This window comes from Centruroides vittatus, unplaced genomic scaffold, assembly GCF_030686945.1.
Source record: "Centruroides vittatus isolate TY-2023 unplaced genomic scaffold, ASM3068694v2 contig_371, whole genome shotgun sequence".
Lineage (NCBI taxonomy): Eukaryota > Metazoa > Arthropoda > Arachnida > Scorpiones > Buthidae > Centruroides > Centruroides vittatus.
This window is the reverse complement of record NW_027122194.1, coordinates 2,841,655-2,868,069: the sequence shown is the minus strand read 5'-3', so window position 1 is coordinate 2,868,069 and position 26,415 is coordinate 2,841,655. Positions and strand designations below refer to the sequence as shown.

The 26,415-nt window shown below is 30.2% G+C and overlaps 1 protein-coding gene across 1 annotated transcript in view; it reads right to left on the bottom strand.

The window, feature by feature from the left end:
* LOC136975431 (max dimerization protein 1-like) overlaps nucleotides 1–26,415 on the bottom strand; it is a 61,890-nt gene that overhangs the window by 5,283 nt on the left and 30,192 nt on the right. The window contains exon 3 of the mRNA XM_067270486.1: nucleotides 25,823–25,852. Coding sequence (XP_067126587.1) covers nucleotides 25,823–25,852 — 30 coding nt within the window. The remainder of the gene's footprint in view (nucleotides 1–25,822; nucleotides 25,853–26,415) is intronic.

The following is a 26,415-nucleotide window of genomic DNA, read 5'->3' as shown; positions in this document are numbered from 1 at the left end:
ATCGGTTTTGAATATCGTAATTATTATTACATCGATTTTATAATTAAAACTAAATTCTTGTAAATCGTTAAGGCACGCACAAAGAAACACGACGTAATTTAAATACTAGAATTTTGATTTAACGATCTGTTGTAAATGATTTTAAAATGAAATATATGCTGCTTAACAGTTCCGTTTAATTAATTTTATAGAAATTAAAATAGAACATTTTAAACTGCTTATAAAGTTTTTGGTTAAACTGAAAACATTTTTATAAAATGAATATTTGAACCGAAATTTGTTAAATTCAATCCGGATTCTTGAAACTATTGATACAGTACATCAGCAATTTGTCATTAAAATGGCCAGCGATTTGAAGCAAGATGTCGAACGAAATATTTCATCTTTTACAGATTTTCAGGACATATTTCTTATAAACGAACGATGAAGGTTCTGCAGATATAATGATTAACAATTAAAAAGTATACACATGTATATCCTTGTAATTGTTTTATTATTTGTGAATCGAATTATAATCTTTTATCTTAACAACAATGTAGTTATTTTTTAGTTTAGTAATAGGAATATTATAGATTTTGAATAAAGTAATTTATATTTGTTATAAAATTTATACATTTATATTGTTTCTTCTTAAGTCATTTCTATTTTTAGGGGAATAGCGAAACAAAGAAAGAATCCAATAAAATATAAATGGAAAGGAAGTGGGAAAATAGATATAAATTAATAACCATTTTGAAAGATTAAACAATGTTTACGGATATAATCACATCGTTCGCATACATAAAACTGATATATTTGTATTATTTATAAAGAAATCTTACAAAATTATTCTAACGCACCTCCCTATTAAAAATAGATTAAAAAATAAATACCAAATGAAAAAGGAATTCAGACTAATGGTTTAAACAAAGTATAAAAGAACTCATTCACTCAAAATTATATCATTTTCTCAAACGAATAAGTAATCGATAAAACGGAAATCCCCTGAATAGATGCAATGCCTTGTAATACAAACATTTAACTTTCTATAAATGAAATTCGATAAGTGCATGTACCGGTAATAAGTTTTCAATCTTCATTAAGTAAAATATATTTACAAATTGAATACTTAACTATTTTATTTTAAGAGCGTTCTTAGTTTTACATCAGATCAACAGTTTGCAAATAATAAAATATTTTATTAAAAGACAGGATATTATTTAAATTTAAGGTTAAATAGATTAAGCAGCTGTCAAAAATGTTTGCAATTACTACAGTCAATACAAGGAAAAGCCAAATTACTACGCTTTTATTAACCTATTTATTTTATAAAATTATATTTAATGACATAGAACGTATTCATAGAACTAATTTTTTCATATTCAGTTATAAATATTTTCAAAAATTCAAAATACTTTTAAATGTACAATCTCAATTTATCTTTAATGTTGTATGGAATTTCAAAATAATTTAGAGCTAATTTCTTGCATGTTTTGATTTAAATTCATATAAAACACTTACTAGTACTTGAAACAAAGATTTAGAATATAACAACAAAATTAAAATGATGTTATAACTCAACTTTTCTAAAGTATAAATTCTTACAAATCATCATTATTCAATGCAAATACAAACGATTTCATAAAAATCATATTATACGTAATTTTTTAGTATCTTCTTGGAAAATCCAAGAATATACTAACACAAGTTAGCAAACATATTCATTTTATTATCGATCTCCGCATGCATCGGTATGCGAAATATGCCAAATAATTTTAACATGAAATAGTATGTTGCCAAATCATAATATTCTGCAACATTTCTCAAAAAATACTACAGAAACAATTAAGCCCTTGTACAAGAAACGTTGTAACCAACAAACTGGTGGAATTAAGTTTGATATAAAAATACGATCCTTAAGTACGGACGCAACTTTGCATCATTCGAAGAAAAAGAATCTGTACTCAAATTTTTAAAGATGTGAATTCAAATATTTATTGCATGGAAAAACCGTTGTATGTAATTACAGTGTTGCCGAGTAAAATGACTGTCGGGAAAAAAAAATTAGAATTGTGATATAAATGTGCAGCAAGATCTGAAAGTTATCTCCGTTATGTGGCTCCAAATATCTTCAGATGATCCCACAGCGTGTGCAAGAATCATGATGTCATGCAACCCTGGGACTTACAAACTTTTACCTCAGCAGAGAACAGGTGCATGTGGTGCAAAGGTAGTGTCCAGATTTTAAAATCTAACAGATATTTCTTTGTCTTTTCTATATAATGGACCACTGCTCATAAGAGCAATATTAAAGGCAATATTTAGCAGAACATAATGCTTATATTTTTAGATTTTTAATATTTTTATGATAAAATTTTTAACGAAGCTTCTTTTTAAAAATCAAATTGCAATAAAATCCACGTTAAATGTTTCCTCTTGTGAGTATGTTGTCAGATGTCCCGGTTTTCCGGGATTGTTCTGGAATTTTTCCGACTGCCATCTAGCAACAGGAAGACTTCTAAAAACTGTTCTTACGATTAGATATCTTTTTATTTTTTACATTTCAAATGATTTCTGCCAATGACAGAAATACATTTAAAAAAAAAAAATACATCTTGAATATCCTGGAATTGAAGTGTCTAAGTATCTTTCGGGAAGAATTCATTTTGTCCCAGATTTTATTCCCATCTTCCCAACGTCTCAACTCTGTGTCGGAGCGAAAGTATTATCTAATTCATTAAGAACTGCCATTCTTTAAAGAATATACTTAACTACCAATAAATTTTTAATAATTAACATTTACAATCTAATGCTAAATGCAAACATTTTTCCTCCTAAAAATAACATAACGAGGAAAGACTTAAAATATATTTATAAAATAAAAATTTAAACAGGTATGGCACTAAAACTTCATCTTGATCATTTTAAATGTTACAGTTTTTTTAATGTAAATTTTCTAAACGATATGCCCAATTAGACCAAACTCCCAAATCTCTAATTATTGCTTTTTATGAAATCTTCGGTTTTTGAAAATAGTAGGATCATTTTGTTTAAAAAAAATTATCGCGTTTCTTTCTCTTTAACTTGAAATTTATTGAATAATGAGTTGCACAAATTGCTTCAATCTTTGTTTGAGCCTTAAAAGTAATCGTTTGAAAATATTTTTGATGGAATCTAATTCTGTGTTAAATATTATACTTCGCAAAATGACTGACTGTTAACAAAGCAAAATTGAAACTTTATCTATTAGAATTAAACTAAATTACCTATTCCTCGTTTCTTCATACATAGTATACATAGTAACACTAGCAGATAAGCCTGGCGTTGCTCGGGCAAAAAATAACAACAGCAAAGATTAAGATTATTAGATTATTTCGTATTTATAATCCTTCTATTATATTATAGTATTTTATTTATATTTACAAAGGTCATCTTACGTAAGAGTTTATCATACCGAATGACCAATCTAACACATTTTAAAAATTCGTTAAATTATGTACAGTTCAGTTCAGGAATAAAGAATTTTTAAAATGTGCTAAATTGGTCATTCGGTATGATAAACCCTTACGTAAGATAACTTTTGTAGTTATATAAATCAAATACTATAATATAACAAACATTAAAACGAAAACTATATATGTAGTTTGATTATTTTAGCCTACGATTGTCAAGTTTATCGCGATACTCTAAGAAATGGCACAATTTCATGGTCAAGTAGACGTCATATTTTTTCCTAATGTTAACTCTAAGAAACTGTACCATTCACAGCCGAATATCAAACGGTAATCTTCCAACCAATCAAATTTCGCAAAAAACAGACCAAATATTTAAACTCGGCACCCTCGAAAACAGCTTAAATCATATAAGCAGCCCGGTAACCTTATATTATGTAATTTTTCTATTCGAATGCCACCATACCATGCTGGTCCGATAGAAAAAAGTGGCTGTTGCGGAAGGGGGTTGAAGTAATTCGACCAAAAGTAGTCGTTGACCTCCTCCCAGAAGAGTGGTCAACGACTACTAATTAAAACTGGTCTACTATTAATATTTGAAAAGTGATCCGTGTTAGGTTGTGATAACACGCGTGTTATCACATGCGAGGCCACCACAACGTCCTAAAGTCTTCATATAACTTGTTTAAATTTTAAAAAAATCTTGTCAAAATGTGAGAATAATTGAATTTAAGTGCTAATAAAGTGTTTATATTTTGGCAATTGACTGTATAAACTATGTGGGAAGTATATTCTCGTAAATATCGCGTTTATAGAAAAATTATATGGTTGCAATTTGAAAAAATTGTAGACCTATAAATTCCTACTGTCGACTGTTTATCTGTGTCTGACTGTCCTTAATCTCGAGAAAGGAATTAGATGAAAATCGAGACCAGATGTGGAAAGCTTAGGGACAGGAGGCCTAGATTAATTAGTCCTATATACAAACTTTTGGTGGATGTCACGTTACTTCGATTCCAAATTTTTCCCGGAACGGAGTTAATTAATAGACGACCGACACAATTCTGTTGCTAACAAGAAACGTATGATGTACACGGGTAAGACCACCACTGAAAGAATTGAGAACATTGTGACGATGTTACAATAAATAAACGCTCCTTAGAATTAGTTTGATTTATTTGGTTACGGCAAAGCGACACGTGAGCGATCTGCAGATGGCGATGCATGTGGGGAGATTTAGCCCCTATTTAGGTGTTACTAACGTAAGGAAAATCCAAAAACCTCACCTGGCAGGCCCGTTGGCCATACCCGAACCCAGAACTAACTAATTACCAGAGTTGGTGGTTTTATCCACTCCACTACTGGAGGGCATTTATTATTGATAGAATTAAGAAAGTACCGTTCAGAAATGAAAAGACCCGAGTCGTTAGATGTGGAGAATTAAATACTTACAGACTTTTCACAGGGTAACACTTTCGATTCCACGCAGGCAAGTGCTATGTGCTACCTATCTTAGTAATAATATAGCGCATTTATTTTGCGCTATATCATTGTCGCAGTAATTAAATTAATATAATATACATTTTTAAAAATTATATCCTTTTTTATAAGAATTATATTTAGTTTATTATTTTGTTATTTTTTGTCAATAGATGGCGCTACATACAAATCATCAAATAGAATGTAAATAGAAATTAATTGATTTACAAAAATTCAATAGATATTTTGGGGTGAGATGTACCGGTACCACATTATGTAAGTTAGAAGTATGTAAACGTAATTGCCGAGTTTCATAGTAATTGGTTGAACGGCCTAGGAGTGTATAGCAAACAAACAAACATTCTCATTTATATATATCAGAGGTGGCCAACTTTTGTGCACATAAGATCTACTTTTTATCGTAAAAATGTGTCGCGATCGACTTGTTGTCATAGGTATAGTCTAAGTGGGGAGGGGGAAGTGTGAAATACATACTATGTTTATACACTGTGTTTCAGTACGAAGTGCACTCACTGCTTTTGAGTCGAGTCATAACTGCATGCATACAGTTGCGTTCGGTTACAAATATAATACATTAAGTCAAGACATCGCTAGCGATCGACCAGTCGATCGCGATCGACTTGTTGGCCACCCCTGATATATATAGATAAAGATAATCTCTACGCTTTGGTATTGCGTAAAATACATTTGTAAATGCTGGCTACAATAAAAACTAAAAATTATATTTCCGTGTAAATAAAACTTACAAACCTTATTGTGCTTTGCAATTAGTTGTGAAAACCAGTGGCGTGCCGTGACATTTGATGATAAGGAAGCTGTGTTTCTGTAAGAAGCCGACTTTCAGGGGCAATCAATTAATTGCGCGTCAGGGCCCGTTCGTATTCGTTTGTTCGATAAGCCAGTAAAAACCGTATACTTCTTTAAATGTATTTTCAATAGATTATCTGACGTACTTAATAAATAAGAAAGTTCAATATAATTACCTCCGTTATTAGATTAAATAAATTTCCTATGCCCTCTAAATGCCAATTCTTGCTTTGAGAAAACACATATAACATCTATTAATTTAGATATACCTATTAATCCTAATTATCTCGTTATAATTTTTAATATTTATTTTATATTGTCTACCAATGTTAAATTCTATTCTATTTTGATATCCAAATTGCTTCAATTTTACGAAAGAATCGTCATTCGTCATAAATTTTATCGTCAAAATGTCGAAATTTTTTGTTGACGTATTTATATTTAATTTAGGCATTGGTCTTTCTCTTTTAATAATGTTTTCTTTTTCATTATATGGTCTTGAGCCAAAACTTTTTTAAAATAAATTTTTGAATCACTAGCCACGATATAAGGGCTAAAATTAAAATTATCAGAAAAACTTACTTGGTAAAACAAAATGTGTGACGAATATACATACCTAGTACAAAAAATTCTTCAATTGTATGAATATACTTTTAATGAAACTTATAATTAAATATAACTTTGTGAAGAAACGTACATAAAAATAACAAAATATTCTTTACTTTTTAAATCTTAAAACAATCCACTTAGTGAAATAGCTCCCTACGAGTGGCTAATGAATGGAATCAGAGACGTCCTGGTCAGTGGCGTAGCGAACATAACTGGCGTTCGAGGTACGACACTTTATTGGCGCCCCCTTTCCCTTTCAGAAACATATAGTTTGTCTTAAAGACCATTTGGGCGCCCCCTCTCCTTCCAGAAACACGTATAGTTTGTCTTGGAGACCGTTTGGGCACCCCTCTGCGAGTGGCGCCCGGAGCATGATACACCCCCTTGCACCCCCTCGCTACGCTACTGGTTCTGGTAGGTGTGCGGCGCGTGCATGCACCAGGTTGCCAAATCCCGAGGGTGCCGACCAATACCGGTCAATGTCAAATGCCTCTTTTGTCGCGTCATTAGTATATCTCAAAGGACGCCACAGGGCTGTTGTAAATTTTAAACGTTTCTCACCATAGCTGTAAAAATCTAAATATGTTAAAGTTAATAGTCATTTGTTTTCTAACTAATTCGTTTTAATACCAGGTGTACACGGAAATCAGTTCCCCACTGTACTGAGCTAGTGATTGGTTCGGTTGAGCTTTTGTTTAAGTAAAATTCTGGCTCTTTCAGCAGGGTTTTATTTATGTCCCCATTCCCTAATTTCTTAATTATTTAACTACTTCTTAGTAGAAATAAGTCGAAACCACTACTTAGTAGAAATAAGTCGAAACCATTGTACTTGAATATCTGTAGTCTTGGGAAAACATTGGAAAGACACATTTTTATGACAACGGATATATAAATCGTAAATTTAAGGAAAATAAATTCTAGAGCTTTTTTTTGTACCATTGTATGTACTGTACGTCTCATTCATTAAATTTTGTTGTAAATGATGCTGCCAAAGTAACAGTTAATTTTTTAACATTATGCAAGAATTGTACACGTTTTTTCTGCATTCCCTTACAGATGGGACATACTATAATCGTAATATCACCGGTTTAACATTGAAATTCGTAAGTAATATAAGATGGGAGAGCAGAATAAAAGTAGAATAAATATATCAAATATTTTAATGGATTTTTTTTTAAAACTCCTGTCAACTATACAGAACTATCATAAAAACATGTAAGTAAACTCCTATTGGTTGGGTTAAGTTATAAATCTAGTCTAGGGTGAGCAACCGTTTTTATAACATGCGCCAGAATAAATTTTACGTTTTTTCCGTGGGCCGTAGTAGTCAATTGACGTCTTCTTGTGACTTGTAATTTTATTAGTCTGCAAATATGAAATAAATAAATAAAAAGTTAATTACTACATTTATTTCTCTTATCGTTTTCGAAAATTACAAAGAATTGGAAAAATAACTATAATTAGTTATTTTTCCAATTTAATAATCTATTAAAGATCTCGCGGGCCGGATAGAAACTTTTCGCCAGCCGTAGCTGGCCCGCGGGCCTGGGGTTGCCCGCCGTTGATTTAGTCTGCTCATGATTCACATAATCGGGCGAGGGTGGCCGAATATCTAGCAGGCGGCTAACAGCCCACAATCGCTCTGGGATATAAAGTCGCGTACTCTTTACGCGTGTGTCGCTTCTACCAGCTAAACCGTGACGTTGGTGCTCTGTAAAGCGCATGCGCCAATGCCTATAATCTGGCTGCTTGGAAGTTGACAGGCAGGCGGCTAACAGCTCAGAACCGGTCCGGGTTATAAAGTTGGACTCCGTACGCGTGTGTCGCTTCTACCAGCTAAACCGGGTGAGGTTGGTGCTCTGTAAACCGCATGTGCTAATGCCTATATAATCTGGCTGATTAGAAACTGACCCGGTTTCGACATTCCTTCCGCCACTGAATTATTCGAATATACAATAGCAATCTTATCGTTTTTTTCACATGTAGTATAGAAATTTGTAAAAGTTACATAATGCAGTTATAATAAAATATTAATTTTAATTAATTCAAAGTACGTTAAAATATGAAAATTTATATTTTATAAAATACAAGGGAAGGTCATTGGAAGGTGGAAGCGACGCTTCCATCGCTTCCAATGACAGCACGCCACTGGTGAAAACTGTTACATCATTAACGTTTTCGGTCCACGCCTGGACCTTCCACAGATAGAACTCCCTAAAAAATCGAATCTTACTGGTTTCCAATACATTGGAGTCTTAAATGCATTCCAAGTGTGAACGAAAATGTTAATGAGGGAACAGTTTTCACAACTAATTGCAAAGCAAAAAAAGTTTGTGAGTTTTATTTATTGTGATTAACGCTTTGTTGTTGGAAGACTATTTTCCTGAAAATTTTATTAAACAGTCTTGCTGCAACAATACAATAATAGCATAAAAATGATATTTTTCAATGGATCTACCAATGATAAATTATGGAACAAAATATGTAGACGATATTATTTGGTTCAATAATACTTCATTTCTTGTAAAATTGCATAGTAGCCTCATTTGGTATCTACAGTCTCTTTCTTTGGGCTTAATTATTGAAAATTAAGAACCAAATTAAATCTGATAAGTGTTAACAGTGTCTCAACATCTTTTAATTATTAATCTATTAGACAAAACTATGGTTTTGTCTAACCATAATTTCTAATGTTGTGCAGAATCTACTTATTCATTTATTTTTATGTTAGTTTATTCATACTTCATCTCACTTTCTGATATACAATACAATAAAATAATTTAGATAGATGTTATTATATTTCTTTAAAATATAAACATGACATAACGATGAACCGATATAACCTTTATTTACTTTTAAACATAACTATATTACTGAATTATAATATTAGTCAAATTTTTAGTTTAAATCCTTTTTAATTTCTTTCTTTTTGTAATAATATGAAGTCACTTGAATCTAACTGCTATAACTATTGAAAATGTGTCCACTATTTAGTTAATTTTAATTTTTTTTTTCACTTTTGCTGAAAGTATTTACATACAATCAATCTCATATTGAATACAGGAAAAAAAATGTGATACAATATGTTTTAAACAAAGATAATTAATATAATCTGATGATAAAAACAAATTAATTTAGTAGCTTTTGTTTAAAAACAACTATTATTCAATTAAATATTTCAGCAAACATACCACATTTCTTTATTGTTATTATTTATAAATTAAAAAACCCTGTCTTTGACTAGAAAAATGAAAGAAAATACTTGCATAAAAATTTAAAGTAATTAACAGTATAAATGTTATATTTCTATTAAAAAATAGTGTTGTACCAAACAGCTTTATAAACAATATACAAAGTTGGTAAAAAAAATATCAGTTTTTTTTTTAATCAGAAAAGACTGAATACCAACATTGCAATTAGAGTCTAGACAAATAACAGGTTATAGTAGTGATTCAACTTAAATACCTATATATACCCTCATGAGCTGAAAAAACCCTCCTAAAAAAACTGACAATCAATAGAGTTCTGGTTTAATGCAATGATATTAAATGAAATGATACATCTAGCTTGTTCTTATTATATATATTTAAATATATATAATAAGAACAAGCTAGATATAACATTTCAATTAATAATTCCATATATAAGTGCTATGATTCCATATATTTAAATATATGGAATCATAGCACTTAATAGCTATTTACACACATTAAATTATAAAAATTATTTTAAAATATAATAAAAAAAAACTATAATAATTCAATAAAAGTATTTAAGTCTCTATACATACTGTAAAAGAGAACTTCTGTACTATTGTAGCTTAAGTTTTGTAATTAATTGTAAAAAGATAACTTTGTTAAAAAAATATGTCAAATGACTAGAGCATTCATACTTTGAGATAAGTTTTAAAAGTTCCATTAATGCAAATGTATACATTTGCATTTACATTTAATGGAACTTTTAAACATATACACACAGTAAATATTATATTACTGTAATTTCTTTATGTTATATTTTGATACTTCACCTTTAAAATGGATGTTCAAAAAATGGAACATCCATTTTATTAACTTATTACATGTAGAACAATACTTTAAATATATCTTTAAATATATTTAATATATTTAGATTGAAATTGATTTAAAAATGCTACTTAATAAGGGATAGGTTGGAATAATTAACAACATTACGGTGTTAAGAAGAATGCTTAAAATAGGAAGGTGTTAAATTGTTAGAATTATCTAAATGTAGTAATTATTTATTGTGACATTGTCACAAAGCCATGCAGCAATTTTTAGTCATATTTTTAATTTATTTTATTTAAAATATATGCTCTCCACTTCATATTAGTACTGTAGTGTCTTGCCCCTGTACATCATACTTTTCTGTTAGCATTGGAGTCGTGCTGGTCACCTATTAACTGCTTTCAGGGGAAGTTTTGAATTGAAATAATGAGACTTCTAGTTTGTATCAGAAGTTCATATATAGTTAATTGGAGCCTCCTGCCCCTAAGCTTTCCATGTCTGGTCTTGGATTTCATCTATCTAACTCTGTTCTTGAGATTAAGGAAAGACAGACAGATAGATGACAGTGGGAAGGAATTTATTTGTCTACAATTTTTTCAAATTTCAGCCCAATAAAGTATGCAATGAGATTGACAAAAGTTGTTATTAAATAACTTTAAGATTTGAAGATAGTGTATAATTTTTGAGTAACCTTTTCTAAATATTAATTGAATGAACAAAATTCAATTTCATCATTCTATTGGTTCACCTGACAATTACAATTCATCAAACCTACATCACAAAAAGAAAGTTCATCTAACTACAAGTTAGATAAAATTAACATTTTTGATACTTAACACAGTTTAGTAGTTTGGTCTGAAAATATTCTGCTTTTTTTGTTTTACTAATTTTATAATTATATCCAGTGGTGATATTCGAAATATTTAACAAGGGGTTCGCTAACAGAAAAGTCTCTCAAAATACAATATCTTTTTTATTTTGCTGTCGATAGTCCAACATGTGTTCTGCAGCCATCTTGTATTTTCTCACGCACGTGAGATTGTGGGATTTCTCTTATGACTGGATCTAGTTTCAAGAACTCTCTTGAGTAGACCGCGATTTACCTCGTTTCAGTTGAGATTGAAACGGTCAAGGGTGGTCACACCAAGGCATAGTCCCCGACCTTGGTCACAATCTAGATTGAAATGCTCAGTGCGAACGGGGTATAAGGCTCTAGTTTAGTAGTGTTACAGAGTATAATACGTATATTTTAATATATGTTTTAAAAGAAACAAAACCACCGAGAAATGTTACGTGTGTTTAACAAGGTTTGGAAAACTGAAAATCTTAACAACGGGTTCGGCCGAACCTGTGCGAACCTGCTGAATATCACCACTGATTATATCTACAATGAACTGTCAGCAAAAATAAAACTGAATGCTTGAGACTGTATCTTTTATTTGCACATTAGTTAAATGAAATGTTTTCAATGGCAATTTCTGAGGGGAGAAGCAGGATATATGCATTGTCAGTTATGGATATTTTAAACTCATCTTAGTAATTTTCTATGGGGTATAAGCCTCTGTGGGTAATACAGTGGCCACTGTTATCTCAAGGTCAGAACACTCAATGTATGTGTCACAAATGCCATCCAAAACTCCTGCTTTAAATCTGGTTAAATTTCGGTTTTAATTTCATACATTAAAACTGGTTAATTATAATTTACTAAAATGGAATTTTTACTCTATTATAACTAACCATCTTTAAAGATGAACTTAAAATCAAATTTTAACCAGATTTAAAGCAGGAGATTTGGATGACATTATGATGTCATAAATTGAGTGTTGTGACCTTAATATGCAGGGAATTATGGTAATTCAAATCTGAGAGGAATTTGAAATATAGCATATTAAAAGATTCAATTTAATGATGCAATATTTTTAACAACTGAAAATAACTTAATTGTAATTCATACATTTTTTTAGTTTAAGTGGAAACATCTGAGCACATTCCTGATTAAAGATTATAATAAAAAAAATTAAATACTTATTATTTTCTCATACAATGCTGCATCAGCGATATTATCCCAATTTCTTTATCATATATGTTTACACACAGTCGCCAATCTGTACTCTCTCAATTATAAAGCCCATGTCTACAAAAAGCTGTAAGGAACACCTGTTGGTATAAATGTATTCTTACACTGTTTAGATCAGGCCTGGCCCGCATGCAGCCCGTCACGTTAACTTGTGTGGCCCACTAAACGATATTATATATCTATTAAAACTTTTGTTTCCTGTTATGTGTATACTAAAACAATTAAATAAATGAAAATTTGCATGTGTCATTGTTATAATGCACAAGTATGAGTACAAACTCTTAGTATAACAATAAAAGCTTATTCATTTTGTATTTGTTTTACTTTTTTTTAAAAGCATGTTTGCCTAAATTGTGGTCCACCGTAATGTTACGCATGATCAAAGTGGCCAGGTGAAACAATTTGGGTTGGTCAGGCCTGGTTTAGATGCATTAAAGGAGGATCTATTTTTATGTAAGCCTGAACTCTTATCAAATGTCAATAGATGTGTTGTCATTCTAGCAAAAATTGTCACTAATTTTTAAGAGAACAAATATGTGAAATAACTAAAATGGATATTCCATGCACAGAACATAAAGAAATATATAACTCTCACTCATCTAATTACTTGAGACAATATAATTCCACCTCAATGCATTTCAATTCAGTTTGATGTATCTAATATTCTACCATCTAATAGTCATTTGGAAGAATTAATACTGGACATTGAGAAAATTACTTATGGGTTGAACAACACTCAGAGGGACTTTTACTGATGGAAATCTCCTTCAGGCACAAGATATGAAACCAAGCATAATGCACAACATTTTTGGGACATACTCCATAACAGGAAGTCATGGTTAAAATGGAACATAGTCCTCCTGAAAGCTGACAAAGTGAAATCAGTTACCACCTACATGGACAGATTGAATGAATATATTACTGAACAAAATTCAATTTCATCATTCTATTGTTCACTTTTAATGTTATATTACTGATACTGAATGCTCTCAAGCCTCACTTTCTCTGTTTGTTACAACAGAGGGTCTTTAAGGGAACCTCCCTTAGGAACATCTGTTAGAAATGCAACATTCAATTATCCTTTCATATAATGTAGCACAACTACTTGCTTTTGCCAAGACCTATAAATCTGGCACACAATTAAGCTTGTTGTTGAAAAATGTTCTTTGCCCACCTTCTTATTAGCAAAACAGTTTGTCAAGTTCATTAACTCGAACATCCATCCACATAAACAACTCCAAGCAACTATTGGAACAGTTACAAACTGCAGCTTTACACCCACATGAAAGCTTGCCTGCTTTACTGCCCACATGAAAGTTGAATATTGTCCATCTCAATATCCACTGTAGTCACAGCCACATTAAATGCAAGCATCCACATATGCATGCATTCAATTGCGGAGATGTTGTATGACAACCTTCTAGATGGCAATCTACACTAGCTACATCTGCAGAGTTAGATTGGCATGGTAGTTACTGGTTGCAGATGAGCCTGGTCCATTATCCAATCATGTCCCACACATGCTCTATTAGTGAAAGATTGTAACACATCGACATCTGAAAGAGCATATCAGGTTGCAACTGCAGTATGGGAATGGGCATTATCCTGTTGAAACAGGTCTCCTCAATACTCTTCATGAATGGCAGAACAAATGGTTCAATCATCATTATGATGTAAATGTTTGCTGTCATGGTATTTGGGATAACACTGGTCTAACTCTGACCTTAATCTCTAGGATTGGACCTCAGTTTGTTGACAATGAATGTTGCTTGCCAAGAGATATTCTCCAGGCCTCCTCCTGATCTACACAAGTCCATCACTGGTACCAAGGCAAAAATGGCTCCTCATCTATGGAAACCACAGAATTCCATTCTGCACTCCAATGACACTACTTGTGTAACACCACTGAAGATAAATCTGACGGTGGATAGGAGTAAGCAGAAAACATGCCTCAGGACATCTGGAGCAGAGGCTAATCTCTAGTAAGTGGTACTGAACAGTTCTTGTGATGATACCAGGTGCCACTGCTTCTAATTTGCATTTGCTTTGACATTTGTACATGTATGTATTTAAAACTGTTTTCAGTGTAATAAATCATATAGATAAATATTCTGTGTAATTTTTATTCACATAGTATAATGCCATCTTAGTGTTGGGATTTCCATTTCCAGCAGTGAATTCTTGTAGCAACTGATGAAGATGTATCAATCTAGATTAAATATGCTTTTTTGTCATTAAATTGATTTACTGAAATTTAAAAAGGGAGTTTCTTTTTCTAATCAATATGTTTTAATAATTACTTAGTTGATGAAATTTGATTTAGAAGAGAATTTTTTGATAAGTATATTAGGAAAATGATAAACTACATAATAACTGTTTTTTACTTAATGTACAGTACAATGGATAATATATAGTCATTTGAAAATTAATGTGTTTTGTATTCCAGAAATAGATATTTTATTTATGAGAATTTTTAGTTTCTTATGGTACAATGTATAAATTTCAGTTTTATAATGAGTACATATAATTATACATACTCATTATGAGTATTTTGATCAGTTGACCAGACTCATCATGTCGACCAGTGTAATTTATAATATAGCCTACTAGTATATTCAGTGTCATAGCTAGCTTTTATGTGCCTCATGCAAGATTTTATTTTTAGCCCTATTTTTCTGGAAAAAGTATATATATTAAAAAAAAAAAAAACAAATGCAACAAGAATGGTTGGTTAATTTTTAACTTTAACATAACACATTATGGAATCAGTCCCAAAAGCAAAAAATTTTAAATTTGAAAATGGAACTATAATACAGAACATTTTTGATGCCCCATTTAGGGTCCCCCTTTGTCCTGGGGCCATTGCATCTTCATTGTTATGTTACTGATTATATCTGTGAAAACTAGATAAAATTTTCTATTCTCAACATTTTCAAACAACAGAGTATTTAATTCAACAAATAAAACCTAAAAACAAAAAAAAATTTCTAAAATGGAATGTTTTGAAAATATAAAATCATCAATTCAAAAATTAATATTATTATTATGTATGTAAGTACAATGCTATTTATGAAATTCTGTTCATTAAGTAAACAATTATTATTCTTATTATAATCTGATTTTCTCATTAAACAACTAATGAGCAGAAACTGTTTAGTAAACAGAAAATCGAGATTAAATTGTTAAAAGTTTTATTATTTCTATCAAAAAATATTAGCTTCTAGGTTATCTTAAGTTAACAAATGATAATTCTGCATTTAAAGTATTGAAAATCCATATTTAATGAAATTTACAGTTGTATCTTTGAAGTTTTATTAAACATTAGTTTTCCTTATTTAATATTTAAATGACAACTTTATTATTTTTAAGTCATCTTTTAAATATTAAATAAGGAAATTGTGAAATTCAAATATATTGGAATTTCACAATCTTAATTTCCAATATACTGAATATAAAAATAAACCTTCTTAAATTTTGATGTATGAAAAAAATTTGTCTTCAGTATAAAAAGCAAAAATCCTTGTAGTTTTAATAAACAATCATCAAGTACAAAAGTCAAGTTTAGCTATTGGATATCTGTGTTAGTACTAATAAGGTATACATACTTAAGATTCAGGCTGATTAAAATTTAGATATACTGATTATAAAAAGAGAATAATACTATATCCATCAACCTTGTTTTTATTTAAGAATCTAAACTTAGTTTTTAAGATATTTATTATTTCTTACTATTACATGATTAAAAAATAAATAAGTATTTTATTAACCTAAAGCATCCAAAATATATTTTACAAAAGAAATATACAAAGATAATGTTAAGAATTAAAACAGAAATAATAATAATAATAATAATAATAAAAACAATAATAAAAACAGTTTTGGCTCCTTTTAAGAATGAATGTTAAAAATCATTATCTGCCTGTTTCATAATATATTATGTGAATTAAATGTTTCTAATTTAAATTTATTCTGTTTTCTTACTCAAATTATTTTTCAGTCTTATAACGATATCTGATTAACACAGTCAGTCAAAGTATTTAGCATGAATTTCAAGATTTGGCTTTCACCCAAAAGTCAAATTTTTGAATTTATGCAAAATTTACATTTTTTGAATTAATATAAGTTTACAAAATAAATTTTATACTTGTTTGTATTATTTAGTTTTTAAAATGCCCTCAATATTTTTTATGGCTATTTCTTGCAACAATAAAATATAGGAAGTAATTTGTCAAATGCTTTGTTGTTGTTATTATTATAGGTTCCTTGTGACATTAGGAATAACAGTGACTGGAAATTACTTAAATAATTATAAACTTTGAAGTAATATAAATTATGCAAAAGTTGTTTAACACAGATAAAAAATTTTTGTTACTTTTACATTTGGAATTAGGTTTTGAATTATTTCAAGCGTTCTTTCTTTTCATATTAAATTTTTAGTGTTTCCGGTATTACAGTAAATCCTTGTTACAAGTTTTATCTATTGGAATTCTGTAGATATTATTGCTATCCCCCATTGACATTTTAGATTTATTGTTTTTGACAGCTTGGAAGATTATCAAATTAATAATTTCAGAGATCAGTGCATGTCTCTAACTGGCCTTTTCAAATTTGAATGCTACATGACTATTCTATTTGGTGCATTCCAATTAGAAATGTTATTTCAACTTAGAAATGAGCTTGTTTCACTTTCCATGTTTTACTGGATGCTAGAAGTTCTGTGATTAGATATAAATAGCATGTAAAATTCAATTGATGACTTTTTTTATATTAAAATACAAATGTTTTTCAAGTTTAAATATGTAATGCCTTATTGCAAATTACAAACCCTATTTATCTGAACCAAACAGGATGACCTAATATGGATAAATCAAGATTAGTGGGATATTTGAAATAAAAGTGAAAAATTCCAACTGAAAATACTTTTAATAATTGAAAATAAAATTACATGCTTTACTGACTTGAAAACAATAGGAACATTAACATTATATGAACATAAAAATTACTCAGAACATACAAACAATATGTATTTTTCTCCTTGTAAGTGTGAGACTGCTACTTAGGTACTGTACATATTAAGCTCATAAAAAATGTTTCAATGATCTCACAAACATTTCAAAAATATTTTTCTACAAAATGTGTAAAAATTTAAAAAGAATGACTATTTAAACCAATCTGGATGAACAGAATCTAGATCAGCATTTCTCAACCTGGGGGTTGCGGTGATATTAAAGGGGGTCGTGAAACAATAATGAAATCATTTTATGAGAAAAAATCGTTTATTATAAACTTATAAACATTTTACTTACAATAAGTACACATGTAAAGAAAAGAAATTAATGTGATGGTTGCATCTGTTTTTCATTTAAAATTTTCTCCATACATGAATCTATGTTAGAAACACACTAAAGCAAATTGTTTTCGAGTGATAAAAGACGAAAACAATCCTCATACCGGTACATCTAAAATCCAATACAACTTCTTAAGCCTTTTAAGTTTCCGGTACCCAAGACGAAAAATTAACAACCAACTAACGTTTTCGATTCTCCTCCGAGATCTTCATCAGGTTCTTTGACGGTTTTGAAATAGAATGCAATGCAAATAGAATGTTTTTGAAATTCAAATGATAGAACATCTTCCGCGTGCAATCATTGAGACCGATCTAACATGCATTTAATATACATGATACTATCATAAAAATGACGCTGTCCATCCGTACAGGAACATCATTCGATACGGACCACATCAGGGCCTTGGAGACCCTTGAGATTTACAAGGCGTCAAAATCAGGGAAGTGTATTAATTTCAAAGATGGCAACGTTTTATCGTATGCGTGGCGATATATCTCCGAGGTGCACTCGCAACGGTAGCCGTGTAGTATTCCTGTACAGATGGACAGCGTCATTTTTATGATAGTATCATGTATATTAAATGCATGTTAGATCGGTCTCAATGATTGCACGCGGGAGATGTTCTATCATTTGAATTTCAAAAACATTCTATTTGCATTGCATTCTATTTCAAAACCGTCAAAGAACCTGACAAAGATCTCGGAGGAGAATTGAAAACGTTAGTTGGTTGTTAATTTTTCGTCTTGGGTACCGGAAACTTAAAAGGCTTAAGAAGTTGTATTGGATAAAAGACAATTCCTGTGTTTAGTATTTAGCGCAACCATACATGAAAAACCCTTTTCACAGAGATAAGACATGGTGAAAGGGATTAATATTTTCAATGCCAAAACCTATTTAAATCTTCAGATGTAAATTGCAGTTGTAGTGTTTTGTCGGCAGACATTTTGATGAGCTGGTCACAAATCTCAACTGGTAACTTAGCAGTGGCAACATTTTCACTAAACAGATTTAATACCCATCTCTTCAAGAAATCATATAAATAAACAACAACTAACCCGTTATATATAAAGACCAACAACTGCCGAATTATTGGGCTAGCAAATAGCTACTATAGCCATTTGCTAGCCCGATAATTCGGCAGTTGTTGGTCTTCAAGAAATCATTTTTATCTTCCAGAAAATACTCCGTCAACTGAGTTTTTAGCTCACGCAAATGCATCTTCATGCAATCCAAACTGTGGTGAATGTCTTGTTCATTCAAACTTTTCTCAATATAATCCGAAGTGAATGGGAATATATCTAAATTTTTAAGGTGAATAATCCAGATATCAAGCTTGTTAATAAACGCATGAACTTTGTCTGTCATTAATAAAATGTTTTTATCACATCCTTGTAAATTCACATTCAAGTCATTTAAATGCATAAATATATCAGCTAAGTAAGCCAACAACAACATACACTCATTATTCTGTAAAATCAATGAGAATGGTGTTTGTTTATCCTGGAAAAATATTATTAATTCATCTCGCAATTCCAATACCCGGGTTAACACTTTCCCTCGTGATAACCATCTAACTACTGTATGGAAAAGAAGAGATTTTTTTATTTTTGCCCATTTCATCACATAGTTTAGCAAACAGCCTGTTCTATAACAGTTGGCTTTTAATAAAATTAACCAACTTTACAGCTTCACAAAGAATTTGATTGAAATTTTCCAGCATATTTTTTGTGACAAGAGCATGTCTGAAAGAAGCAGTGTGTCCTTTCTGCCCTTGGTATAAGACGATCTGTTAATATTTTCATTAATCCACTGGTCTTTCCTGTTATTGCCTTTGCACCATCACTACATACTGCAATACATTTTGTCCAATCTATGTTAGTATAGTTTCTTGTAGCTTCATAAAAAAACATCAAAAAGACATTGTCCTGTTGCATGACCTGGTACTGTTTTGCAAAACAACATATTTTCTTTGATTAATGTGTCCCTATCGCATTCATACCTAACAAAACATAAGAACTGAGACATGTTTGCTTCATCTGTTGATTCATCAAATTGAATACTAAAAAATTCACTTGAACTCACTTACTGAATTATCTGATCGCAAACATTGGCAGCCATGTCATCGATTCACCTTGATATTGTGTCGTTAGAAAGTGGAATGTTTTTCAATTTTTTTGCTTCTTTCACACCTATTAAAACACTGACCATATTGTAGCGCTTCACAGCTATTATATATATATGTATATATTTTTTTTGTTCGTTTGTTTTATCTTATATTTTTGTTTTTCGTTTATGTCGTGTCGCGTGTATGTTTCTGTACGGGTCATTTTCGTTTCCTTCCATGTTACCACCATCTACCTGCTGGCTGGACTTTCATTGTGGTGATTGGCCCGTCGTGGGGTCACATGGGGCGGAGTGACGTCGGCTAGCGGGAAGTTATAAAAACTGGTGTAACCCATGTAGAAAGGGATTTTTTCTTTTTCTTCTGTGTCCTGGGACTGCCTCGTGAGGACTGATTTTGTTGGTTGGAACCCCGGAAGGCAGCGAGCCGTTAGAGGAAGGAAGCGGAGAGAAGAGGACGAGCGCAGGATAGGTGAGTTACGGTGCTGAAAGGCAATCGACTTCCATCGAGGGAATTATACAAAATGAAAAAGTGATTACCGTCTAATAACGAAGAGGACCAACTGTAATATCACTGTGGTCAACGATTTTTGTATTTCAAGTGAAAGTTTGTATATTTATCCATAATAATTGTCGGGTAAAATAGGGCCTCGCGTAGAGAGTTGGTAACTTATGAGGGTGATGATTGGATAGTATTAAGATTGTAACGCGATCGGATTTCGGGACTGCGTCGTGTATCGTCAATTAATCGTGTTTTTTTTTGTCTCCAATAAACCTTTGTTTGTTCTTACACGTTTCCACCGACTATTCATTTCCAATTTTTTTTTTGGGGTTTTATTCCCTTTCTTTCAAACCCGCAGACCATGTGTTTGCGGAGTTCACAATATCAATTGCAGCAGGCAATATGAGGTTTTTGGCGATTGTATGGGGTTTGGACATCTTAGCTACTCTTAATGCTACAAGATAAGATGCTTCAACTACACTATTATCAGTATGGCTTAACTTACAAATAGAAGTAAGGTAAGTAAGTAATTGTCTCTTCAATCCAAAAAAGAATCCTTTCGGTAGACTACCTCACAGCTATTCCGGTTAAAAACTCCTTTATTGTTTTTCACAAATGTATTTTGGGCTAGTTTAATTCTCTAGCCCCTCATCAGTGCTACAAAAAGTAAAATTCCAGTCATTGAATTGACAAACTAACACGGGTAGATAATGTTAACTAACAAAAAAAAAAAAAAAACACATTTCATAATACCATAAAAATCTTCACAAATTTCCACAGCTTATTTCTCACGCTCATATGGTACTTCTAGTTCCCATTTACAATATTTACATAATCTTAAAATAACTCTAAGGACATAATACAAATAAATAATACAACTACCATTAGAAAATTAAAAAAAAAAAAAATTACAAATAGAAGTTTGTTGATTTCTCAAGATATGTAATTTTTTTTTTCAAAAAACTCCAGGGATTTGTTTAAAAAAAAAAGGGAGAAATTAGTTTCCAAGTGTCAAACTAATTTTGATGGATGGCTTCATGCTTTCATCAGAGACAACTTGAGAGCAAACAACGCACTGCGGCTTTCCATCCAATGAGGTGAAACCATAATTTAAATAACTGTTATTGTACAACCTTGTCTTTTTACCAACCAATTCACTGGATGTAGATAGCTCACTTCATTTTTTCACGAATTTATTCATTTTGCATTAGAAATTTAAAAAACAATTCAGTTTCACAGTTGACAGCACACTAAAATAAAAGCACCAGATGCACGCTTCACGTTCGAAACTTAACTGAAGTGGTGCAATTGCCAGCGTCTCTTTTATACTAGTGACAGCATGACTTGTTGAAACACATCCATATGCATGTTCAAACATGCTCTCACAGAGAGTATTATAGAAGGAGATCAAATTACAAAGAGCACATATACATCAAGTTGAAACTTGTAAATTGCTCATGTATCTACACGTCATACATGCATGTTCATACCCATCGCTATAAACGCAGTCACATAAAATAATTGGAATAGTTGTATTACATTTTTTTATACTGTCAATATTTTCTTAATGTATAAAATAAGTGCAATGTGATTATATATTTAAAAAATTTACATTTATAATTACAGTCAAAATTCAATTAGTAATAGTAAGGTTTACTGTTATTATTCCTTTGGGTGGGGCAGGGGAAGTCACAAAATATTAATTTTATTTATATTTACTATTTGGGGAACGCGGAGTTAAGAAGGTTGAGAATTGCTGATCTAGATACAGTGGACCCCAGATATAATGCACATGTCGGGTGAGAAACAACATCCCGCGTTATAAGGTGAACCGCGTTATACTGAGCGGCGCGGTGTAACACGATTCACCTCTTTACTTTAGCAATGTCAAGCTTTTCTTTCACACTGTAAGCTTTACTTTTACTCATCATGCATACAATAATTAAACACTATTCAAAATACATGCAGAAACTCAATACATACACAATTACTCAATACGCAGTAACAATAAAATGAGCTACTCACTAACGCCGCACGGACCTGTATAAATGTGTTTGAGCTTATTGCATTGTGAACATTGCCCGCGCTATAACTGAGTGCGCAGTATAGTGAGCAGAGCTATAACGAAGGTCCACTGTAAATGGGTTTGACTGTAATTCATACTATATTTCTGTGCATATAAGAGCATGTTCTTATATGTAAAAATTGCTTGTTTTCACAGTTTTGAAACATGTCTTGCTTTGCTTATAAGAGCATGCTCTTTCATGTGCACAGTATTTGTTTCAGAGTGATTAATAGTTCATGCAACAACTTCTTATGGATGATATATGCTATCAGTAAATCCTATTTAATACTTATTTGTATTTTAGTTCACTAAAATTATCTTGCAGCATAGTAATTTTAAACATTATTATTATTCATGTCAGAATTTTTATAAAAATTTTTAAAATGAAATTAATGAATAGAAACTATTTTTATATGCAAATTATGATTATATTAGCTAATGTGATTTACTTAATATAATTATGTTGTAGCAAAACATCATGTGATTCCAAAACACTTTAGTCACTGATGAGTCAAGTGCCTTGGTTGAAATCAAGCAAGACATAGCAATTATGCAGGATTTAAAGTTATTTTAGAAGTCAAAATGTAGTCATAGGCTGAGTGATATATATATACATATAGACTGTTTATGCTATATATATAGCATAATAAAAAGTCTCTGCAACATTCAAACTAAAATAAAAATTATCTAGATACCAGAAAGCATCAGATGATATAGATCACTGAGTGATTCAAGTGTCTTGGAATCATAAAAACATTAAAAAGTATTTATGTAAAAATATAAGAATAAACTACACTGTCTTTTGGCATTAAAGTCGTTTACTTAAAAACTTTTTAACTACAAGCAAGAACTTTCGACATTATGTAAAAATAACAGGACACAATAAAAAAGAAAAGATTGTCCATTATATTAAAAAAGAAAATATGTTCTTGCATTGAACATATTAAATATAAATGCTATATGACAATAAATATGTTAAAACAGAGTATGGAATTTTCTTATACTGTTTTAAGATTTCCTGTTTACATATTACATGAAAGTTAAGACTTCAAAACAACAATGCTCAAAACTTTCCAGTACTTTTAGAATATAAAATTATGCAAGGAAAATTTAAATTGGTTTATGCTGATTTTAATTATCTTTTTAAGTCAAACATTTTTTAATCTTTCACCAAATTCAAAAATGATAGAATCTTTTATTATTGTTTTTTTAACACTTATTTCCAAAAAATTTTGCTAGAGACTTTCAAACATATGAGTGATGACTATTAATGCAAGATCTTAAAGACTCAGTGAAGTTAAATAATTTTAGCCTGAAAGCCATGGACACAAAATATCTTAATTATTCTAAAAAACTTGGTAAAACAGTAAGTACAATCTTCCTAATGGTTAATTTATTTAAAAGTAATTCCAATCCTCAAAAATATGTTCAAAGAAAATTTGTAGAAGCTAAAATTATAAGCTTTAAAATCTGTTGTTAAAAAGAATTATTTTTCATATTGAATTTTGAACATAGTTGTACACAAATTTTTAGTTTATTTATAACTAAAAATTAATATTTAATGCATTAAATGTAATCAGTTCACTTTTAATGAAATGTTGCTATACAGTATTGCAAATATAGTCAGAAAATTCAAATAATGATTGGTTTGATTATTCAGAAAGACTTATTTTTTTCAGTTTTATAAAAATAAATGAATTTTACACACCATATTTACTTGAATACAAGACAACCTCGCATATAGGACGAGGTGTGACTTTAAAGATCAAAATTAAGAAAATTTGCTTTATTAATACAATTCTAATTTTATTTTGTTTAATCACAAGTAAAACATCAAATGAACGTAAATGCACATATTGTCCTGCAAAAATTAGTGGCATTTTAAACTTTAAGGAAAAATCTTGTAAAATCGACAACATAAATTTTCATTTAAAGCCAGACAATCGGGAACTGCCAATTCTTAACAGTTTTGCCAATTTTGCCAATTCTTAACAGTTAAATCCACTCTCCGTCGATTACACTTATGAGTTTCTCTGAATTCTGATTTCCAAATAATCATCTGTTTTCACGGGGAATGGATTAAAACTTATATCATGTCATGTGATTTTGGAATTTCAATGTGGATTCAATTCAAAAGCTTTGCTTTTCCAAAGCTATTTATCTTTAATCCTGACAATATACAAGAACGATTCAAACAACCCAGATAAAATACTTGTTTTTAAATACAAAAGAGTAAGCATCCAGTAAAAAAATGCGAATACACGGTTCACAAAAATTATTTGCAAAAACGCAAAGAATCTTTCGTTCTCATGTATAGGACAACCTAGGATTTTGAAGTTGTGATAAATGAATAAAAACCTCATCTTATATGCAAGTAAATACACTATGATTCTCTAATAACTGAAGTTTTTTATTCTCATCTCTTAAGAATAAAAAATGATATATATTGTAATCCTTCAGAAATTATATTTATAATTCAAAATATATGAATATTTGACATTTTATACCATACACTTATTATTCTGCTTTATCAAAAAAATAGTTTATACTTTATAGAAGTTTGCTCAATCTTATTTGGTTGGAAGAGTGTGACTGATGAGAAAAATTAATTTTCAGATATTTTTTTTTAATAAACAGAGTAAGCAACATATGAAAAAAATAAATTTAAAGCTATGAGAAACAACTGATTAGTCATTAAGCAAGAAAAAAATGTATAGTTATATGATACTATAATAGAAAAACAAACATTTAGAATTATTAGTGTATTTATGGTATAACAACCCTGAAGGTTACATTGAAGTTTTGTTTAACAATGTGTTGACTATAAATTTTTTTACTTCCCTTGAAATAATTTATAAAAATGATTTTATTAAGTATTTATCCACAATATTTTTATATATTATCAATATATTGGATATAATGACAAATTTTTGACTAGTGTTATTTGCTTGCAACACAAATCTTTAAAAAGTTTAAATAATAAATACCAACTAAATTTATTAAAATATCAATAATTCACATAAAGAGGCACTAAATAACATTTTAAGAATCAGTAAAATTGTTGGCATAACATCCTCTCTATATATCTAAGTTACTTATCAAAAATTCCTTTTTTTTTTTTTTTTTTTTAATAATTGTTATTATATCCATATGACAATTTATGAGAATGTTTGTTCATAATGTTACATTAGAAGAAAAAAAAGTGAATTGCTCAGTGTATATATTTTTTTAAATTAAATATTTTAGTTTTGAAATTTTATCAGAAGTAAAATAAATGTTTAATATTCAAATTTACAAATATCATAAATTTAATTTAAGATACATATATAAAGTTTACCTGTTTTTTTCTAATTCATTATGGCTTGATCTGAAAAGAAAAACATAAATTGCAAAATAAATACTAAAAATATATAAAAATTTTAAATCAATAACTACTATAATATTAAAATTATCATAATCATCAAATTTTTATTGTTCTGTAATATATTATTTGAATATTCTGCATTAGTTAGTATGATATTTGCTATTTTGAGAATAATTTCACAATAATTTCAATGATTATCATACATTATGGAATTTTTAAATATTTATAGTTTTTGTAATTATGAATATCAGATAATTTTGTATTAAAATAAGATTTCTTAATACTTTACCACATTCAGTAATTCAGCTAATGTATAGTGTGTAATAAAACTCTGTACCAATATTTTAGGATAGATTCTAGAGTCAAAAAAACCTCAAAATCCTTCATAAATGTTTTTTCAAACTCCACTTTGTTTTCAAGATCTGGCCTACCAGAAGAAGAAGGTACTTTCCAATTCCCCATCAAAGCACCAACAAGGAATACTACACCTATGTCTCCCACCAGAGGCGTAGCTACCATGGAGCAGTTGGAGCAAACTGCTCCAGGTGCACGAATCACAAGGGCAC